Below are 23,344 nucleotides of genomic sequence, written 5' to 3'. Positions count from 1 at the left end.
GTGACTGCCACTGACTTAAGTATTGCCACTCTGTTGATTCACATAGTAAAGTATCCCATCTTTCTAACACTGTCTGGAGTCACTATTTGTGACTATACCAACTTAACAACCATCTAATTAAATATCTCTCAGACTACTTTTTTAAAAATATTTATTGAAACTATTGTGAATTACAAAGCCCTTCACAGTTGGATTTCAGGTACAGAGTGACAGTGAACAGACGACTTTTAGAATGTTTCTATATTCTTATTATAGTTACAGTCCAGGAGACAACATCACTTATGAGTCTATTTATGTCTGAGTTAGTAGCATTTTTCCAAAGTCCCTTGAGAAAGAATCATTCATATACCAATTTTGTTTACCACTGATAAAGAGGGAAATCATCACTAATTGAATATCTTTACTAAGGAGTTCTATGTCTCTGAAATAAAGGTACATATCTTGTTCTTGCAATTGATAAGGGGGTAGAACCACAAAGATTTTGAATTTAAACCAGGCATACATGCATTTAATGAACCATAAAAACAAAGATAACAAGCATCTTGAAATGTAAGATTTGAAATATTTTTTATACTAAACTATATTTGTTGTGGTTTCTTTCTCAATTATTGATGTCACCATGATACACAATTGACATTTTGAAGTCATTAATGACAGAGCCACATGTCAATGGATATCTTTTTGATAGAGCATAGACCAATACATATGAATGTGAAGGACTAGATTCTAACCACTTTTTCTCTCCATTGAGGCTCTCACCTTATTTTTCCTAGGTATTCAATAACTATTTTAATTTCCTGATTGACCATTCAATTTTGTCCTTCAGGTTATTTTAATGCCCAATGAATAACTACTCAGAGAGGAAGTAGTGTAATAGAAAAAGACTGAAATTTCATAGCAAAATAAATTTAATTCATATGTAGAACCTGTGTGTTAACATAAGGGTTAGTCCCTCATGTATACCAATACTCTAAAAATCTATAGAGGGAACAACGCAACACTTTGGCGCTTAGGGTTCTAGCCTTGTACAAAGGCAGACAAGGATTCTCTTCCTGGCACCCATAATAGCCCCTCTAGCTCCTCCAGCACAGAGCAGGAAGAAGCCCTGAGCAGCACTAGGTGTAGCCAAAGGAGAAGACTTAAAAAATAAAAGGAGGGGGCCTGCGGGATGTTACAACAGTATGGAATTTGATTGCATGACACACCATGGAAGGTACCCAGTTCAATTCACATCATCCCTTATAACCTACAGGGTGATTTGTGAGTGCAGAGCCAGTAGTGACCGCTGAGCACCACTGGATATGGCCCCAAAGCCAAACAATCAATCAAATAAATAAATTAGCAAGGTTATTTTAAGAATAATACGAAGGCTTATAAAAATCTGTTTTGCCAAACAACTGCCATTTTGTGAACACGATTATAACGACAATGTTTTCCAAAACAGCTTATGCTTCCCATGTCCAACCCCTGGCAGTATACTATGATGTAAGTGCCAGACAGAATACAATCATTTCAAAACGTCACAGTGCATCCGGCCAAGGTTTTCTGACCCTCACCAGTATCCATACTGCTCCTGGCCACAGTCTCATCTCGCGAGATTCTGCCCAACGGCCATTGCCGCTGTACCTTGTGACAGGGAAGCAACGTCTGAGAAGTTCGGTTCTTACGAGGAGTGGGACAACCGTGAGCATTTAAAATGTCCAATAGGAGCGGTGCGAATGACGTGGAAGAGGAGGAGGCTTCATCGTCTCAGGACCTCGTGAGGTCCAGAGACGTCGACGTCCCACAAGGGCAGTTAGAGCAGGAGCGGGAGGAGGCCCTGGAGAACTGGGTGGCCTCGGAGGTTTCTCCCCTGCCTCGCCCCCGCTGGCAGGTCGTATCTGCCCTGCGCGACCGGCAGCTGGGCTCCAGGGCCAACTTCGTCTCCGAGGCCTGTGGGTCCAGAGCGCTGCTGCAGCGCTTCCAGCTGCAGAGGGAGCTGAAAGGCCACGTGGGCGGCGTCAGCACCCTGCAGTTTAATGAGAGTGGGGCCTGGCTGACAAGCAGCGGCGATGACATGAGAGTCATCATCTGGGATTGGGTGCAGCAGCGTGCCCTGCTGAACTTTGACAGTGGCTTCACAAGTAATGTCTACCAGGCCAAGTTCCTCCCAAATAGTGGGGATACCACCATGGCCATGTGCGGCCGAGATGGCCAGGTTCGGGTGGCACAGCTCTGGTCCTCCCCAGCCTGCCAGACCATCAGACGTGTGGCTCAGCACCAAGCAGCTGCCCACAGTCTGGCATTAGTGCCAAACTGCCCACACAGATTCCTCACATCAGGTGAAGATGCTACAGTCTATCATGTCGACCTCCGGCTGGATCAGCCAGCTTCCAAACTGCTGGTGTTAAAAAAGAAGCGGAATAGAGTGAGGCTCTATACGATCTTTGTGAATCCTAACAACATTCACGAGTTTGCAGTGGGTGGACAAGATCCGGTTGTAAGAATATATGACCACAGAAAAATGGACCAAAGGGTCAATAATGGAATACTTAAGAAATTCTGTCCTCCGCACTTGTGCACCAATAAAATTAAGCCAAGCATCTCAAGCCTGGTGTATAGCTATGATGGCACTGAGCTCTTGGCCAGTTATAATGATGAAGATATTTATCTCTTTAATACTAATGGCTGTGATGAAGCCCAGTATGTGAGAAGATACAAGGGGCATCGAAATACTTTGCCATTTAAAGGTGTCAATTTCTATGGGCCCAGAAGTCAGTTTGTTGTGAGTGGCAGTGACTGTGGACATCTATTTTTCTGGGAGAAGTCATCTAGCCAGATTGTTCAGTGCTTTCACGGGGATCAGGGAGTTACCATCAATTGCGTTGAACCCCACCCTCACCTACCTGTTATAGCGAGCTGTGGCCTAGATGTGACACCCAAGATCTGGGGACCCTCAAGCACAGTTACTACTGACCCTGAAGGAACGAAGATCCTGATGAAAAAGAATAAGCAACAACGTGATGCATTTTACGTGTGCCACAGGGGTAATTTTGAAAACTTCATGATTTGGGGTCTTATGCATCACTTAAGATCCTAAGATCATCTGCGTCATTGTGGAGCAATTGATGGAGCTGGAATCCCTGGTTCTACATATGCAGACGAGTCCTCCATTACCACTGATATATCCAAAGAAGGTGAAGATCTCACACTACGCCTGCCATCTTAAAATGTGTCGTGCCTATTCCAGCATTCTGTCCCATCTGAGGTTAGATAGAAATGAAAAATGCAACTTGTTTAAATTTGCCCTTATGTTTTATTTTTTAGGTACAAGAAAAACCTAACTTTAATTAATTTTCTCTACCTTCCTTGGCATTTTATTCCTTTACTGTTCACTTAGAATCTTTATTTCTGCCTTTTTTTATCTTTCTATTCCAATTATAAAGGTTACTATTGATGGTTTTAAAAACTTAATTATCTGATTCTGGCACTAATAATGATCACCCATTATTTTTGTCTTTATTTATTATTATAAACCCCTTGGTTTACATGAAATTACAAGAAATATGTTTATCTGTTAAATTAAGCCTAATATTGTTCCGTAAACTGTTGACTATTGGCATACTTACAAACATGCTTCAACATGTTTCTCTTTTATCCTCCCTTTCTTGTTCTCTCACTATCACTCACACAATTTAACTGAAAAGGAAAATTGCCTATATATATTTACATTTATATTTATAAATATACATTTAAATATGTTTATGTTTAAATACAAGACAATCCATTCTTCTAGAATAAATAACATGGGGTTGTCTACATTTTCTGAAGTGTGTATTAATTATTGTAACTTTAATTCTCTTAAAGTTCCTTGCTGAAGAGAACTTTCACAGCAAAAATATTTATAAGCTACTAAACTAATAACATAAGAATTTTTACTACTCAATAACAAGTATTTATATTAAACTAGGTATTAAATAGAGCTGCCTATGCTTAAAGTTTTGTGTATCATACGAATTGTTTGTGGTATTGATACCATTTGATAGGTTTATGTTACTTAAAATTTTCAACAATTTTGCTGGCACAGTGTGTTGGTTGTTGCTTTACATGTAGCAGCACACAGTTTAATATTCAGCAACATATAGGGTCCTCTGACCACTGCCAGGGAGGATCCCTAATTTCAATGCCAGGACTAAGAATGAAGCACAGCCAGGTGTGGCACAAAAGAACTGTTTAGGATGTTATATCTCTTTGAGAACATTTTATCTTATAGTTTTATATGAATTTTGAATCATATATGTACAACTGTTATTCAATTATATTCATTCTGTTTATAACTTATTTGTATAAGTGAATACAAAAGGTGTGCCTTTCTACAATATTGCTTTACAATACTGCAAAAAACACTTGTTTTCACAAATTTTGTTGGTTTGAAGTATATAATAAAGTACCATTAGACTCAAAAAAGTAAATTCCTAGTGCTCTTTATATTAGTTGAAAATTTTGGTCATACGGTTCGATTCCCTTTCCATCTGGCAACAAGTCCCTTGCTGGGCTGTGAGTCCTCCCTCTGGGACTTCATCCCCTGAGCCTTCACTGCCGATGAGGAACTGAGACTGTTCTCAATCGGAAACAGAAAGTGGGGTCCAAAATTGGGTTGGGAAAGGGAACCCTGTGCAGCAACTACACCCAGAGGATAGGAAAGGCAGCTCAGGTAATTGAAGCCCTACCTGAACTCTAGATTCCAGTGTCACACCATTTGAATCCATTGCATTCTGGGATCGAGTTCTTTGCTGAGATGGGAGTCCTCCCTCTGGAACCCCATCCCCAGAGCCTTCACTGTCTGAAGGGGAACTCAGACCACTCCAGCCATAAAAAGAAAAATGGGTCCAAAAAGAAGTTATGGAACCCTGTGCAGCAACCCCGCCAACTGGGTGGGACCTGGAAGCTCAGGCAGTGTAAGCCCAGTCTGGGCTCTGGCTCTCAGTGTCACACTTTTGAATCCATTGCAACTGGGAGCAAGTATATGCTGTGCTGGGATTCTTCCTACCTGGACTCTCTCCCCAGAGCCTTCACTGGCTGATGTTGAACTCAGACTACTCCAGCCAGAATCAGAAATCTGGGTCCAAAATGCCACTTGGGAAAACAAAAGGTGTGCAGCAATTCCTCCCACTGGGCAGGGTCTGGCAGCTCAGGTAGTCTAATCCCTGCCTGGACTCTGGCTCCAAGTGTCACATTATTTGAATCCATTGCCTTCTGGGAGAGAGTCCATTGATGGGTTCTGAGTTCTCCCTCTGGGACTCAATGATCAGAGGTTTTACCTGCCGATTGGGAACTCAGACCACTCCAGCCAGAAATAGAAAGATGGTTCCAAAATGGGTGTTGGAAAAAGGAACCCTGTTTAACAACCCATTACACTGGGTGAGGCTTGGCAGCTGAGGTAGTCTAAGCTGCCCTGGGCTCTTGCTCTGTGTGAAATCCATTGCCATCTGGGAGTTGAGTTCCTTGCTAGGCTGGTAGTCCTCCCTCTGGAACCCATCCCTGGAACTGTGACTGTCCAATTCGGATCAAAGAAAAATTTATCTCAAAACAGAAGGTGGGTACAAAATGGGGGTTCGAAAGGGAACCCTGTGCAGAAACCCTTCCCATGGGCAGAGTCTGGCAGCTCAGGTGGTCTAAGCCTGGCCTGGGCTCTGGCTCTCAGTTTCATACCTTTGCATCCATTTACTTTTGGGAGTTGTGTGCCTCTGCTGTGCTGGGATCTTCCCTGGGGACCCAATCCCTGAAGACTTTATTGGCAATGGGGATCTCAGACTACTCCAGCTCAGACAGCAAGGTGGGTTCAAAATGGGGTTTGGGAAAGGGAACCCTGTGTAGCATCCCTATCTACCTGACAGGGCCTGTCAGCTCAGGTTGTCTAAGCCCTCTCTGTGCTCTCAATCCCATTGTCAAACCATTTGAATCCCTTGTCATCTGGGTGCCGAATCCCTTGCTGAGCTAGGAGTCCTGCCTCCCGGACCCCATCCCTTGGGCCTTCACAAGCCTTAAGAAAGAGATTTTTCCTCATCTCCTCAGACCTTTTACCCAATACCGCGCAGCATTGCTGGTGCTGAATGTAATGATTCTTATTAGTTTAACATGACTACACCATAATGCTCATACATGCTTATGTGAAAGAAATCGTGATGCACATGACCTACTCGATAATAATACTTGGTAAATACTTCCAATACAGTGGTTATTAACATTCCACATATCTTCTAGTGTGCTATATATACAATCATTTTAGGTTAAAATCTACCCTCACCAAACCAGATCGGACAGGAAACTGGAATACCTGTCCTGGCTTTTACCACTTCTACTTTCTCCCTTTTATATTTTATGTCCCCTCTCACCTAGTCCTGTTTTTAACTGTAACCCATCAATCAATTGATGAGTATATATGTTTCCCACACTAAATGTTGATTAATGTTGGTCTGTAATAGATATATCAATTTCATGGTACAGTTTCCCCAAACAGAGCTCATTACCATGGCAATTGTTATTTTGATTTGAAATCCATAGTTGCTCTTAAGAATGCTACCCACACAACCTAACCTATTCCTTTCATTAATCTAGTATACCTTTACCAAGCATGACCAATCTAAAAGGATAAAAATGGGGTGGGGGGACATTTTACAGCATATTTGCCAGCTATACTTTCCTTTTTTATCCATTTTTTTCTCTTCAAGTATTCTGTCCCATATTACCTAGGAAAGCTTTTCAAATGTAATCCACGAACCTATCTGGCTGCTCATGTAGACACACGAGTCTGCATGCCATATTATTGTCAGTCTAATTTCAGTCCAAAATAGATACATTATTTACATTGTATAGTGTGTCCCCTTCCTCATAGATAACCGCCCCTCCTCTTCTTTTCTTTCTTAACACCTTACAAAAAGTTTTCAAGCTAATCTTGTTAATCCTCCATATTTAACCTATTTTTTACTCATTCCTTAATTTTTCATGAAACAAAAGCATTTTCTCTACCACAGCCAGATGCCAATTGCCCTCAAATTGAAATGACAGACTCTCAGCATAGAAGAAACCGACAGTCTGCTACTACTGATTTGCTCTTGGTCACCCTTCTGCCTTTACCTCCAGGCACCATGGACTTTTGCTTGATACCATAGTTGGTTCCTGAGAAATCCCCCGCTTGAGGACATTTCCTGTTATGGTAATGTTGGGAGCCATCCTACCTGAACCACACAGCTAGAAGTTCCACAGGAGATCTAACCCTTTCCTTGTCTACTTCCAAAGAGGGAAGGAGGGTATATATCCCTTTGAATATTTAGCTTAGAAACACCCCTTTAATAAACGTAAGTGTTATCTAACAGCAGCAATTTACCCTATCCTCTGGTTCCATTCAATATACAAGTAGTATACTGGTATACTATGTACTACACTATAAATACTATATATTCTAGTGTACTATATAATATATATATACTATTATACTCTGAATACTAATATACTCCAGTATATTGGTACAGAAATCTCTGTTCAGAGTTCATGTAAAGAAAATTATCTGGGGTCTGTCAGTCTTGACACCTTGGCCCCCCATAACCAATAGTAACTCCCTCTGACAATGTCCTTTTTGCATAGGCACATCAAAAAGGGAAAAGTTAACAGTTGCATACATGTTTTATGTAATAGAGATGGGAACACAAAAATTTTTATACTGCAGCGGGACCTCATACCCTAGACACTTGGTATAATGACTTGGCTTAGACTTCAGATGATTCGACATTGACTATTCTTCTGAACTGAGGATTCCACTTATGGAAACAAACAAGATTTCCCACACCAGCACCAGGAACATAAATTCTACCAAGGAAGGCCTTACAACCACCACGGCACTGACTTACTCAAAAGGCAGTTCTTATATCACCCTGACAACCAGGCTACAATAATCTGATTTTAGGGCAGGATTCTCTGCAATGTTAACTGATGGAGAGATGGAAGCAAAAGGCACAAGACAACACCCTGTCTTTGACACAGGACCTGTGCAAAAACCAGGACCTTAATTACAGAAAGCTGAGAGAAACAACTATGAGACTGAAGAGCTAACCACCGAGAATGACTAGAGGGTTGGACAACCAAGTATGCCTGGATCCTTGAGTTGGTGTTTTGCCAAGGTGCTTCGGGAAATAAGGTCTCCCTGTTTTTTAGGCCAAAGGTTTTTATTTCCAATTTCTTACATATTTTGCTGTGCCTATGCAAACAACAATTGCCACACACATATTTTTAATGTACTTCCCATCTCTAGAGAAAAATAAATGGGTGCATACTAAATCTTTGGCTATTTCATTAATGACTTTACAGGTGATACACAAAGTTTCACAAATATAACTGCTAATAAATTATTTCCCCTTCCATTTTTTATCTCTATGTTCTCTTCCTATTTCTTTCTTTTTTCTTTTTTGGTTTGATGCTCAGGGGTTACTCCTGGCTAAGTGCTCAGAAATTTTCCCTGTCTCGGGGGAAAAATATGGGACACCGGGGGATCGAACCGCAGTCCTTCCTTGGCTAGCACTTGCAAGGCAGACACCTTACCTCTAGCGCCACCTCGCCAGCCCCACTCTACCTATTTCTTAATACATTTGCTTTCTGTCATCCTGAAACAAATATATTATGATCAGCCATGTCAACAATGTGAAACATTTTCTTTAAATAATTTAAATAAAAAGAAAATGTTGGTTTTTTTTTTTTGTAGGATTAGGGATCTAGCTCAGGGCTTCATGCATTCATAGGAGCTTTACCACAGAACTACACTTCCACCTCTTGATAATGCTTCTTAAATGGTTAATATGCCTGGTCTCTTGAGAGTAGGTTGAGAAATTAAAAAACTGGGAATATTATATTTGGGGTTAGAAATAACTGGACCAACTCCTTGCTTCCTGCGATTAAGTTAGTCTTGAGAATATGGGGCTGGGACCATCCAACCAAGTTCAACTATTATGAAAGGATTCTAAGAGCTGCAAAAGAATCGGTTGAGTTTAAGCTATACACTTTGGTTTAAAAGAGGACATAAAGAGAAAAGAATTAGAAATTAAAATGCCAAGTTTTGGCAACCGCACACAGTGGGTGGGATGTTTCCTAGCAACAACATCAACAAAAGTGTAAAATCTTTTGGAATTTCCAGTGAAAGTGCCACTAAGAACAATAGCAGGAGCAATGGGAAATGGGAAGAGGTGGGGGTGAGTTTGGGGGTGGTATAGTTCGAGTATATGAAATCTATATTAATGGTCTCCGCATGGTTTTTGGGTTACTTGTGCTATAGAAAATATTTTGAAATAAATTTGGAATACAAAATTAAAGTGATAGTCATAATTTATGCTCAAAAAGTGGGAAATATTATTTCCTGGCTTATCTTTAGTATGAGTCTACAGCAAAAGCTCATAGCTACACCACTAAAACATATACTTCTCATATTCTCCTATAACTTTACCAGATATTAAAGTTGGATATTTGGAGACAGTGAAAGATCAACAAAGGTTCCTGTCTGCTTTTCTTCATTTTAAATATTTCCCAAGAATTTGCGCCTAGTCTTGGTTACCATACTTCATATTCATCTTAATTTACTGCTGGTTTTAGATTATAGCACCTGTAGCAAAGGAAAAATCTTTATGACGACAGCTCCCACAGTTATATGATAATTGATTCCCTATCGTGCCTTTTTCCTGTTATATTTTGTTAGGCCTTGTGCTTTTGTTTTCTGTTAGGACCCTGACAGATAAAACTACCTTCATCTGCTTTGGACTGAGTTTGTTTTAGATTTTTGGAGAATTTGTCATTTGGAAGGGTAAAGTCCTCTAAAGGGACAGTATGAGAGGCCAGAGAGATGGTACAGCGGTTAGGGCCTTGCCTTGCATGAAGCTGATTTGGTTTTGATCCTTTGTATCCCATATGCCCCCTCCTACACCACAAATAAAAATTTCTGAGTGCAGAGTCAGGAATAATAACTCCTGATCATCACTTGATGAGGTACAAAACAAATTTAAAAATAGAAAAAGTTGAACTCTATTAGTTGAATGCTGTATTGTTTTTATTTTATTTCTTAATATCTTTATTTAAACATCTTGATTACAAATATGATTGTGATTAGGTTTTAGTCATGTAAAGAACACCCCCCTTCACCAGTGCAACATTCCCACCACAATGTCCCAAATCTCCCTCCATCCCACCCCACCCCCACCTGTACTCTAAATAGGCTTTCCAGTTCCCTCAGTCATTCATATGGTTATGGTAGTTCTCAGTGTTTTTATTTCTATAACTGCATTCACCATTTTTTATGGTGAGCTACTTGAAGTGTGCTGGAATTTCCAGCCCTCCTCTCATTGTCTCTGAGGATTGTTGCAAAAGTGACTGTTATTTTTCTTAAAACCCATAGATGAGTGAGACTCTTCTGCGTCTATCTCTCTCCCTCTTACTTATTTCACTCAGCATGAGAGATTCCATGTACATCCATGTATAGGAAAATTTCATGACTTCATCTCTCCTGACGGCTGCATATTATTCCATTGTGTATATGTACCACAGTTTTTCTAGCCATTCATCTCTTGAAGGGCATCTTGGTTGTTTCCAAAAAATATAGGTGCTGCTATAAATATAGGTGTGAGGAAGGGATTTTTGTATTGCATTCTTGTGTTCCTAGGGTATATCCCTAGGAGTGTAATAGCTAGGTCGAATGGAATTTCAATTTCTAATTTTTGGAGGAATCTCCATATAGCTTTCCATAGAGGTTGGACTAGACGGCATTCCCACCAGCAGGGGATAAGAATGCCTTTCTCTCCACATCCCCACCAGCACTGATTGTTCTCATTCTTTGTGATGTGTGCCAATCTCTGTGGTGTGAGTTGGTATCTCATCATTGTTTTGATTTGCATCTCCCTGATGATTAGTGATGAGGAGCATTTTTTCATGTATCCTTTAGCTATTTGTATTTCTTTTTTATCAAAGTGATTGTTCATTTCTTCTCCCCATTTTTTGATGGGATTAGATTTTTTTTATTTGTCTACATCTAGTGGTGCTCAGGAATTAATTCTGGCTCTGTGGTCAGAAGTGACTCCTGGTGCTTTGGAAGGTCTACAAACCAATGGACAATGAACCAAGCAAGCACCTTACCTAATGTATGAAAGTCATGATTATTTTAAAACAGAAACTGGAATAGTAGACTAGAAAATAAAAATAATAGTTAACTTCTATTGGAATGTTGTTCTTGTTTGTTTGTTTTTCTTTGCTTTGTTTGTTTGTTTTGGAGCCACACCTATTGACTCTCAGGGGTTACTCCTGACTATATGTTCAGAAATCTCTCCTGGTTTGGGGGACTCCGGGATAGAACTGTCTATTCTACACTAGTGCTTGCAAGGCAAGCTTCTGGATGCTAATTTCTTTTCTTAATAATAATATATTTTTTAAGTACCATGGTTACAAAACTGTTCATAGGTGGGTTTCAGTGATGGAAGTCACATCAACTTTCACCTGTATAACATTCCAGCCACCAATGTTCCCCATTTACACCCCCCCCCATACACACAAACTCTCTACTCATCCACTAATATCCTTCTAACTTAGCATCTAACTGGAAAGAAACTCATGATGGAGCTCAAGTCCCCTGAGACAGAGTACAAAAAGAAAAATAAGAAATGGTTGACCCTTCAAGCATACTGGCTTGAAGAGAAAGTGTCTAAAAAGTTAGTGGATCTCAACTGGTGATTTAGTACAGGAGGTAGGTAAGTCACTTGACTGCATGAGGTGGACCTGTATTTTGAATCCTGGCACCATATATACTCTGCTAAGCATTGCTAAGTGTTACTCTTGTGAGCACCCCTGAACTTCTGAGTAGATCCCCAAACAAATAGCACCAACAGAAAGCAAATTTGATCCTATTCATTACTAGTATCCTATCATATTCAGAAATCTAGAGGTTGGAAAATAATCAGATTAAAAATGAAACACTGTCAAAAGTTTTAAGGTGGCGTAGTGGGGTTATAATATAAAAACAAAAGAATGTTAGGGCTGTAGAGATACTAGTGTGTAAGGCACTTGCCTTACATGTAGATGACTCAGGTTCGATCCACATATATATATATAATTCCCCAAGCCCACCAGGAATATTATCGGACTGCGTATAGTCCCCCAAAAGAAAAAATAATGTTCCCAAAAGGTATTTTAGGAAAAAAGTATCTACAATTACATTAGCATAATGGATGACAAATACAGGAACTTTGGCTAGCATAATAACCAATATGTTTATAGTATTTGTACTGTAAACTATTGAATTTGAATTTAATTCTTAAATTAGACAAAATCATTTTGCTACCTGCTTCTTTGTATTGCTCTACTGGCCCTGGCCTATCAAATAATGTGGAAAACAATATATACCATTGGGAAGTAATAAACTAGTATTATATTTACATAATAATGGAAAATTCTGGAAAATCATTACAGTTGAAATATATTTTATGAAAGCAAATAAATATGAACATGTCTTAATCATAAAATTAACCTTAGAAATAGAGCAAAAGTATATTTTATATTGGAGCCAGAAAAAGAATATAGTTGGCAGAGCAGTTGTCTTGCATGTAGCTGACTGTGTTCAATTCCTGGCACCACATATGGCATCATTCCCTGAGAAAAGATTAATCCTTGGTGTCCCATAAGGTGAACTCTAACTAGAATGATCCTTAGTCACAGCACCAGGAATATACCCTGAGTACCACCAGGTACATCCCACAAACGAATATGTAATATATATTATTTATAACAATAATAAAAATTGGCAATAATTTTGTATTGCTGAAAAATGAATGTGAACTTATTAGAATTCTATATGTTAGTGCTGAAACCTAAAGTCTTGAGTCAATAGGCTCATTATTAGTTGTTTGTGTTCCCATGAGACACCCAGGTTAAATAGTGTTTCTGCATGTGTCTGTGAGATCATATCTGGATGAACTGGGTATTTGAAAGCGTAGACTCAGTAAGTAGATTGCCATCTCCAGTGATGATGGAATTCACCTAGCCCTGTAAAAGCCTGACTATGAAGCACGTAAGGAAGGCATCAGTTCCATCCTCTGTCTCACTTCACTGTTTGAGCTGAGATATTTTATGCAATCTCGTGCTCTACAATGGGATTCATATATCTGCCTCCTGGTTTTCAGGCTTTCAGGCCATAATTCTATGAGTCAGTTTCTCATAATCAATTCTCTCTCAATCTCTTTTTACATATATTCACATGCACACAAGATTACATAGTAATATTTAATAATCAACATTTATGGATTCTGTACTACTTTATGTTGATAATAAAAATTTTCAAATCCCCCTATTTGTAGATTTGATGATTACTGATAGTCAGCAGGCTGATAGGTTCAAAAAATAAATTCAGAAATACTCCAAAATGAGCCAGAGCAATATTAGTACAGATAAAGCACTTTTCTTATACAGAGCCAACTTGGCTTAGATCCCCAGCATCCTCTATGGTCCCCTGAGCACAGCTAGATGTGATTCCTGAGTGCAAAGGTAGGAGTACCCCTGAGTATTACCAGATATGCCTTCCGCAAAACAGAAGCAACAGAAAAGAATGTCAGAAATACTCCAGGTAATGCTTATGCTAGAAATAGATTATCATTTTATTCGTTTATTTGTTTGTAATTCAATGGCTTATTCCTGGCTCTTTGTGATTGGGAATCACCCCTGGCAGTGCTTATGGGACCAGTTGTATTGCTGAAGATGGAACCAGCATCAGCAGTGAACAATTCCAGCACCTTAAGACTACAATCTCTAGCCTTGAAGCGTTATTTTAAAGAATTTGTTGACAGAAATAAAGATGTTTGTTCTGTCTATACTTCACAAACAGAATAGCTTTCTATAGTTAATTTTGTTCTCAGAATAAAGTACAAGAAATTCTGTGATAAAACAGTTTCAAGCCAGAATCATGTAGCTATGTCTTGAGAAGGAAGCCATGCTGACATTGGAACAACCTTCAAAAGATTACGAAGAGCCAAGTGTTAGTAAAATGAGAGGAATCAATCTTAGAAGTTTCCATTCCCACATTAAAGCTTTGGGTTAGAGACGGAAGAATCTGAGCATACTTAAATTCAGTTCACTGTACATACAAATATTAATGACTTCTGCAGAGTCTACCTTGTGTACTTACATAGAAAATGTGGTCGATTTTCAGGGAGGGATTTCAGAGCATAAAAGCCGGCTATCCTTTGCAAAAGCTGGCTCCCTGTGTGTGACACCAGGCGGGGAAAATCCGCGAAAGTACACCGGCCCAGTGGGGCTCAGCTGTGAAAGACTGTGAGTGTGACCTGTCTATGTCTGTCTACTGTCCTCTTGCGTGAAACTCTTGCGAGTGGGGCAAAAAGAGCCTCCAGAAACCTCGCTCGCCCAGACGCCATTTTCAGGGAGGGACTTCAGAGCATAAAAGCCGGCTATCCTTTGCAAAAGCTGGCTCCCTGTGTGTGACACCAGGCGGGGAAAATCCGCGAAAGTACACCGGCCCAGTGGGGCTCAGCTGTGAAAGACTGTGAGTGTGACCTGTCTATGTCTGTCTACTGTCCTCTTGCATGAAACTCTTGCGAGTGGGGCAAAAAGAGCCTCCAGAAACCTCACTCGCCCAGACGCCATTTTCAGGGAGGGACTTCAGAGCATAAAAACCGGCTATCCTTTGCAAAAGCTGGCTCCCTGTGTGTGACACCAGGCGGGGAAAATCCGCAAAAGTACACCGGCCCAGTGGGGCTCAGCTGTGAAAGACTGTGAGTGTGACCTGTCTATGTCTGTCTACTGTCCTCTTGCGTGAAACTCTTGCGAGTGGGGCAAAAAGAGGCTCAGAGGAGCACGGCCGCTCCGCTTCGCTACGCGGCCGTGCACTCTTTCTAAGGAAAGAACTCCATTGCAACAAGAAGGAAAAATCACACTAAGAACGGCGCTATATCACAGAAGCAAACATTTCTCTCTGGACTGTCTTCTCTGTTACATGCTCGGGCCTAAGATTTGACCCAGTGTGAGGCTTCATCCACGGAGGACTCCCCTCCCTTAGAGGCAAGTCAGCCCATCCAGAAAGGGAGGAGCCAGAGGAGTGTGCTGCCTACATCATATAGACAATGAATACCACTACAACACGTAGAAAAACCCACAATACAAATGTGACAATGGGGAAACAGCGCAGGCCAGCATCAGACATAGAGAATGAAGATGACAATTCTGAGGACCAGATAATGACTGAACAACTAATCAACCTCTCAGATAAGGACTTTAGACTAGCAATATGGAAGGTGCTCAACAGACTCCAAGAAACCATGGATCGAGTTGAACAGAACACTAATAAGAACCAAGAAAATATGAAGGCAGAAATGACAAAACTCCAAACTGAAATAACATGTCAACTAACAGGCCTGAAAAACTCAGTAAACGAAGTGAATGACAAAATGGATAAGCTCTGGGACAGGGTATCAGAAGCTGAGAATAGACTTGGTGCTGTGGAAGATGAGATACATAACAATTCCATACAGCAGGAGAGATTGGACAAAAAACTTAAAGCAAATGAGCAGACAATGGAAAAATTAGTCAAAGAATGGGAACAGACGAAAATAGAAGTCTATGATAAGATCAACAGAAACAACTTAAGAATCATTGGAGTCCCAGAGACCCAGGAAGAAAATTTCCAGGAAGAATCAATGGTCAAGAACATCATTAAAGAGAAACTTCCAGAGCTAAAGAATATATGTGATCAAATCCTGCATGCCCGAAGAGTACCAACCAAAAGAGACCCCAGAAAAACCACCCCAAGACACATCCTAGTCACAATGACAAATCCCACAGATAGAGACAGAATTCTGAAAACAGCAAGATCAAAAGGGGAAATCATGTTCAAGCAAGCTTCCCTGAGATTTACAGCAGACCTGTCACCAGAAACGCTCAATGCCAGAAAGCAGTGGTGGGATATTGTGACAAGACTGAATGAAATGAATGCTTCACCCAGAATACTATACCCAGCAAAACTCACTTTCCGGTTTGATGGAAGAATACATGGTTTCACAGACAAAAAACAGCTCAGAAACTTCACAGACACAAAACCAGTCTTAAGAGAAAAACTGAAAGACCTAATCTAAGACAAGACTACCCAAAAGACACACCAAATTTTGAAATAAAGATGGCGTTAAATCCCAGGACAATTCTTTCTCTCAACGTCAATGGACTAAATGCACCAGTTAAGAGACACAGAGTGGCTAAATGGATCAAAAAACTCAATCCAACCTTCTGCTGCCTACAAGAAACGACCTGAATAGTCAGAACAAACATAGACTCAAAATAAAAGGCTGGAGAAAAGTTATCCAAGCAAACAACACCCATAAAAAAGCTGGAGTGGCCATACTAATATCAGATAATGCAAACTTTATACTCAGGAAGGTTGTAAGGGACAAAGACGGACATTTTATATTAATCAAGGGGTACGTAGAGCAGGAAGAATTCACTCTCCTAAACATATATGCACCGAATGAGGGGCCAGCAAAATATTTAATACAACTGCTGACAAATCTGAAAAATAATATCAACAACAACACAATAATTGTGGGGGACCTAAACACGGCTTTGTCAACACTGGACAGGTCAACCAGACTGAAACCCAACAAGAATATACTAGACCTGAGGAGAGAAATGGAAGAAAGAGGCCTAGTGGATATATATAGGACACTCCATCCCCAGAAACCTGGATACACATTCTTCTCCAATGTACATGGGACATTCTCCAGGATAGACTACATGCTGGCACATAAAACATACCTCCATAAGATCAAGAGGATAGAAATTTTGCAGACTACCTTCGCTGACCACAAGGCTCTGAAATTATTTGTGAACTCCAAAGGGACTCAGAAGAAACACTTTAACACCTGGAAGTTAAACAGCCTCATGCTCAATAACCAGTGGGTCCGAGATGAAATCAAGGAGGAAATAAAAAGGTTCCTGGAAACAAATGACAATAAAGACACAAACTCTCAGAACTTATGGGACACAGCAAAAGCAGTACTGAGAGGAAAATTTATAGCTTTGCAAGCACACATCAGGAAGGAAGAAGGAGCTTACCTGAGTAGCTTAATGACACAGCTAATAGAACTAGAAAATGCTCAACAAAAGGACCCAAGAACAGGAAGACAGAAGGAAATAACAAAGCTGAGAGCAGAAATCAACGAAGTGGAAACTCAAAAAACAATCCGAAAGATCAACGAAAGCAGAAGTTGGTTCTTTGAAAAAATAAACAAGATTGATAGACCACTGGCAAACCTAACAAAGAAAGAGAGAGAGAGAAACTTGATAACTCGTATCAGGAATGAAAAAGGAGAGATCACTACTGATATGACAGAGATTCAAAGGGTAATCAGAAACTACTTTGAAAAACTCTACGCCACTAAAAATGAGAACCTGGAAGAAATGGATAAATTCTTGGACTCATATAATCTTCCACGGTTGAAGGAAGAGGATGTAGCATATCTAAACACCCCCATCACCATTGATGAAATTAAAACAGTAATCAAATGTCTGCCGAAAAACAAAAGCCCAGGTCCAGATGGATTCACTAATGAATTCTATCAAACTTTCCAAGAGGAACTACTGCCAATCTTGGCAAGACTCTTTCATGAAATTGAACAAACAGAAACACTTCCAAATAGCTTTTATGAAGCCAACATCACCTTGATACCTAAACCAGACAGAGACGCTACCAAAAAAGAAAATTACAGACCAATATCACTGATGAATGCAGATGCAAAGATCCTCAACAAAATCCTGGCAAATAGGATTCAATGCCTCATTAAGAAGATCATCCACTACGATCAAGTAGGTTTCATCCCAGGAATGCAAGGCTGGTTTAACATCCGTAAATCTATCAACATAATACACAACATCAATAACAAGAAAAATAAAAACCACATGATCATATCAATAGATGCAGAGAAAGCATTTGATAAGGTCCAACACCCATTCTTGATCAAAACTCTCAGCAAGATGGGAATGGAGGGAACCTTTCTCAATATAGTGAAGGCCATCTACCACAAGCCAGTGGCAAATATTATCCTCAATGGAGAAAAACTGAAAGCCTTCCCTCTAAATTCTGGCACAAGACAAGGCTGTCCTCTCTCACCACTCCTATTCAACATAGCACTGGAAGTACTTGCTATAGCGATTAGGTAAGAAAAGGATATCAAGGGAATCCAGATAGGAAAGGAAGAAGTCAAGCTCTCACTGTTTGCAGATGACATGATACTCTACTTAGAAAACCCTAAAGACTCTATCAAAAAGCTTCTAGAAACAATAGACTCATATAGCAAGGTGGCAGGCTACAAAATTAACACACAAAAATCAATGGCCTTTCTATACACCAACAGTAATAAAGAAGAAATGGACATTAAGAAAACAACCCCATTCACAATAGTACCACACAAACTCAAATATCTTGTAATCAACTTGACTAAATATGTGAAGGACCTATACAAAGAAAACTATAAAACTCTGCTCCAAGAAATAAGAGAGGACACACGGAAATGGAAACACATACCCTGCTCATGGATTGGCAGGATTAACATCATCAAAATGTCAATACTCCCCAAGGCATTATACAGATTTAATGCCATCCCTCTAAAGATACCCATGACATTCTTCAAAGAAGTGGATCAGACACTTTTGAAATTCATTTGGAACAATAAACACCCTCGAATAGCTAAAGCAATCATTGGGAAAAAGAATATGGGAGGAATTACTTTTCCCAACTTTAAACTGTACTACAAAGCAACAGTTATCAAAACAGCATGGTATTGGAATAAGGATAGGTCCTCAGATCAGTGGAATAGGCTTGAATACTCAGAAAATGTTCCCCAGAGATACAACCATCTAATTTTTGATAAAGGAGCAGGAAATCCTAAATGGAGCAGGGAAAGCCTCTTCAACAAGTGGTGTTGGCACAATTGGATAGCCACTTGCAAAAAATTAAACTTAGACCCCCAGCTAACATCATGTACAAAGGTAAAATCCAAATGGATTAAAGACCTCGATATCAGCCCCAAAACCATAAGATATATAGAACAGCACATAGGCAAAACACTCCAGGACATTACAGGCATCTTCAAGGAGGAAACTGCACTCTCCAAGCAAGTGAAAGCAGAGATTAACAGATGGGAATATATTAAGCTGAGAAGCTTCTGCACCTCAAAGGAAATAGTGCCCAGGATACAAGAGCCACCCACTGAGTGGGAGAAACTATTCACCCAATACCCATCAGATAAGGGGCTAATCTCCAAAATATACAAGGCACTGACAGAACTTTACAAGAAAAAAACATCTAACCCCATCAAAAAATGGGGAGAAGAAATGAACAGACACTTTGACAAAGAAGAAATACGCATGGCCAAAAGACACATGAAAAAATGTTCCACATCACTAATCATCAGGGAGATGCAAATCAAAACAACGATGAGATACCACCTCACACCCCAGAGAATGGCACACATCACAAAGAATGAGAATAAACAGTGTTGGCGGGGATGTGGAGAGAAAGGAACTCTTATCCACTGCTGGTGGGAATGCTGTCTAGTTCAACCTTTATGGAAAGCGATATGGAGATTCCTCCAAAAACTGGAAATCGAGCTCCCATACGATCCAGCTATACCACTCCTAGGAATATACCCTAGGAACACAAAAATACAATACAAAAACCCCTTCCTTACACTTATATTCATTGCAGCTCTATTTACCATAGCAAGACTCTGGAAACAACCAAGATGCCCTTCAACAGATGAATGGCTAAAGAAACTGTGGTACATATACACAATGGAATATTATGCAGCTGTCAGGAGAGATGAAGTCATGAAATTTTCCTATACATGGATGTACATGGAATCTATTATGCTGAGTGAAATAAGTCAGAGAGAGAGAGAAAAACGCAGAATGGTCTCACTCATCTATGGGTTTTAAGAAAAATGAAAGACACCCTTGTAATAATAATTTTCAGACACAAAAGAGAAAAGAGCTGGAAGTTCCAGCTCACCTCAGGAAGCTCACCACAAAGAGTGATGAGTTTAGTTAGAGAAATAACTACATTTTGAACTGTCCTAATATTGAGAATGTATGAGGGAAATGTAGAGCCTGTTTAGGGTACAGGCGGGGGTTGGGTGGGGAGGAGGGTGATTTGGGACTTGGGTGATGGGAATGTTGCACTGGTGATGGGTGGTGTTCCTTTTATGACTGAAACCCAAACACAATCATGTATGTAATCAAGGTGTTTAAATAAAAAAAAAATTAAAAAAAATAAATATATTAATTATAATAAAAAAAAAAAAGAAAATGTGGTCAACTTTAAGGGTGAAAAATTCCTATTATCAAGGTAGAACCACCATTATTGTGACTCCAGCATGCCACGAACCAAGCTGATTAAAATGTGAAATGGTAAAATGCATATGTGGTGAACCATATTCTGTTCCAGCTACCACATCATATCCCCATAATATTGGCAGGTGAAACACTGATTTCCACCCCCAAGCACTGCTGGATATGGCTCTGGAGCCAGCTACAATGCTTGGTTATCCTCTGTATCTGTCTCATGGCAGAATCAAGCAAAAACCCCTATTGGTGCACAGAATCTCCTGAACACCCAAATAAAATAAAAATAAGTATCAGCACACCATACACATAAAATAAGACATTTGGGGAAATGAAAAAATATGAAAGAGACAGGAAAAGAACAACCAAAATGAGCAGACCCAAATACTCAAAGGAAAAATAATTCAAAGAGGAAATTAATCAAAATTAATTCCTACCCTGGGGAATAAATATGATGCATGTTGCTTCCATGAAAGAAGAATAACCAGCCTTGGACTGTCACTTGATAGGCAGGAAATATTGGTTTTCTACAATTTCTTTTAAAAACGACTGTATAGGGTGCTGGAATGATAGGGAAGCAGGTAGAGAACTTGCTTTGCATGCAGCCAACTGGAGTTCAACCCCAGGAATCCCATATGGTCCCTGAGCCAGTCTGGATGGATCCCTGAATGCAAAGCCAGAAGTAAAGCCTGAGCATTGCTGACTGTGATTCCCCACAAAATAGAAAACAAGTAAAATTATTGTGAAAACCATTCCTAGCTCTGCTGGGGTTTGGGAGGGTGTAGGGACACACGCAGTGCTACTCAGGGCAATGATCAAACTCAGAGCTTCACATATCCTAGATATGTGCTTTACCAAAGGAACCAACACCCCAGGCCTTGATGCCTTTATGCTCTCACATGAGCTGTATGAAGGGACTGCACCAAGTGCAGAGACCAGGATTTAGCAATCTTTCAGTTTTCACATTGCTCCAGCTGTGGCTCCACTTAAAAATCATTTGGACAGGTGCCTGAGCAGTAGTGTAGCGGAAGGGTGTTTGACTTGCACACTGACCCAGGAAGGACCGTGGTTTGATCCCTGGTGTTCCATATTGTTCCCGTAGCCATGAGCAATTTGTGAGCAAATATCCAGGAGTAACCCCTGAGTGGCACCCTATGTGGCCCAAAGCACCAAAGAATAAATAAATAAATAAATAAATCACTAGGAGGGCTTTAGAGAATGCCTGCATGGGGACCAGAGCAGTAGCAAAAGCACTAGTGTGTTTGCTTTGAAAGGGCTAACCTCAGATGGACTGCAGTTCAATCCCCCAAGTTCTATATGGTCCCCAAGCCAGGAACGATTTCTGAGCACAGAGTAGGAGTAACCCCTGAGTATCACCGGGTATGGCCCCCAAAGAACCAAAAAAAAAAAAAAAACACTTGGAAAGCTTTAGAAAATGCCTGATTGGGGCCAGAGAGGTGGCGGAAGCAGTAGAGTGATTGTCTTGCAATCACTAACCTAGGACGAACTGCAGTTCGATACCCAGTGACTCATAAGGTCCCCCAAGCCTAGAGCAAATTCTGAGTGCAGAACCAGGAGTAACACCTGAGCATCACCGGATGTGGTCCCCCCCCCAAAAAAAATCACTTTGAGGCGTTTAGAAAATGTCTGATTTTGAGCAAGACTGGTAGCGCAAGTGGAAGGGCATTTGCTTTGCAGACTGTTTTTCAATCTCCCTGGCTTCCTATATGGTCCCCCAAGCCAGGAGCTATTTCTGAGTGCAGAGCCAGAGTAACCCCTGAGTGTCACCGGATGTGGCACTAAAAAAGAAACAAATATTAAAACCACTTAGAGGGCTTTAGAAAATTCTCGATCGGGGTCCAGAGCGGTGGCACAAACGGTAGGGCATTTGCCTTGCAAGTGCTAACCTCAGACAGATTGCTGTTCACTCCCCTGACATCCCATATGGTCCCCCAAACTAGGAGCAAACTCTGAGCGCAGAACCATGATTAACCCCTGAGTGTCACTGGGCATGCCCCCCCCCCCAAAAAAAAAAACAAAAACAAAAACAAAAAAAATCACTTGGAGGCTTTAGAAAATGCCTTATTGGGAGCAAGAGCGGTGGCACAAGTGGTAGGGCGTTTGCCTTGCAAGTGCTAACCTCGGACAGACTGTGGTTAATTCCCCCAGCTTCGATATGGTCTCCCAAGCCAGGAGCTATTTCTGAGCTCAGAGCCGGGAGGAACCCCTAAGCATCACCAGATGTGGCATAAGTAAATAAATAATCACTTGGAGGGCTTTAGAAAATGCCTGATAGGGAGCCAGAGCAGTGGCACAAGTGGTAGGGCATTAGCCTTGTAAGTGCTAACCCTAAACGGACTGTGGTTCAATCCCCGGCACCTATATGGTCCCCCAAGCCTGAAGCGATTTCTGAGCTCAGAGCTACGAGCTCTGAGCCAAAAAAATCTCTTGGCGGGCTTTAAAAATGCCTGATTGGGGGATAGAGTGGTGCAGCAAGCAATAGGGTGTTTGCCTTGCAAGTACTTACCTAGGAAAAAATGCAGTTCAATATTCCAGCGACCCATATGGTCCCCCAGGCCAGAAGCAAATTCTGAGTGCAGAACCAGGAGTAACCCCTGAGCATCACCGGGTGTGCCCCCCCCAATCACTCTGAGGGCTTTAGGAAATGCCTGATTATCGCCCAGATTGGTGGCACAAGCAATAGGGTGTTTGCCTTGCAAGCACTAACCTAGGACGAAATGCAGTTTGATACCCCGGCAACCCATATGGTTCCCCAAGCCAGGAGCAACTCCTGAGCATCACAGGTTTTGGCACAAAAAATAGCCAAAAAAGAAATAAAAAATCACTTGGAGGTCTTTAGAAAATGCCAGATTGGGGGGGGGCAGAGCAGTGGGACAAGCAATAGGGTTTTTGCCTTGCAAGCACTAACCTAGGACAGAATGTGAGT

At 40.7% G+C, this 23,344-nt stretch overlaps 1 protein-coding gene across 1 annotated transcript; it reads left to right on the top strand.

The window, feature by feature from the left end:
- The first annotated feature begins 1,696 nt into the window (after positions 1-1,696).
- On the top strand, positions 1,697-3,079 carry LOC125998790 (DDB1- and CUL4-associated factor 8-like). The gene has a single exon (XM_049766858.1). It carries the CDS (start codon positions 1,697-1,699, stop codon positions 3,077-3,079), a length of 1,383 nt encoding a protein of 460 aa, XP_049622815.1.
- Positions 3,080-23,344: the final 20,265 nt, after the last annotated feature.

The sequence above is a fragment of the Suncus etruscus genome, chromosome X, assembly GCF_024139225.1.
Source record: "Suncus etruscus isolate mSunEtr1 chromosome X, mSunEtr1.pri.cur, whole genome shotgun sequence".
NCBI classification, from domain to species: domain Eukaryota; kingdom Metazoa; phylum Chordata; class Mammalia; order Eulipotyphla; family Soricidae; genus Suncus; species Suncus etruscus.
The sequence above is the reverse complement of the archived record's forward strand: the minus strand, read 5'-3'. Positions and strand labels throughout refer to the sequence as shown.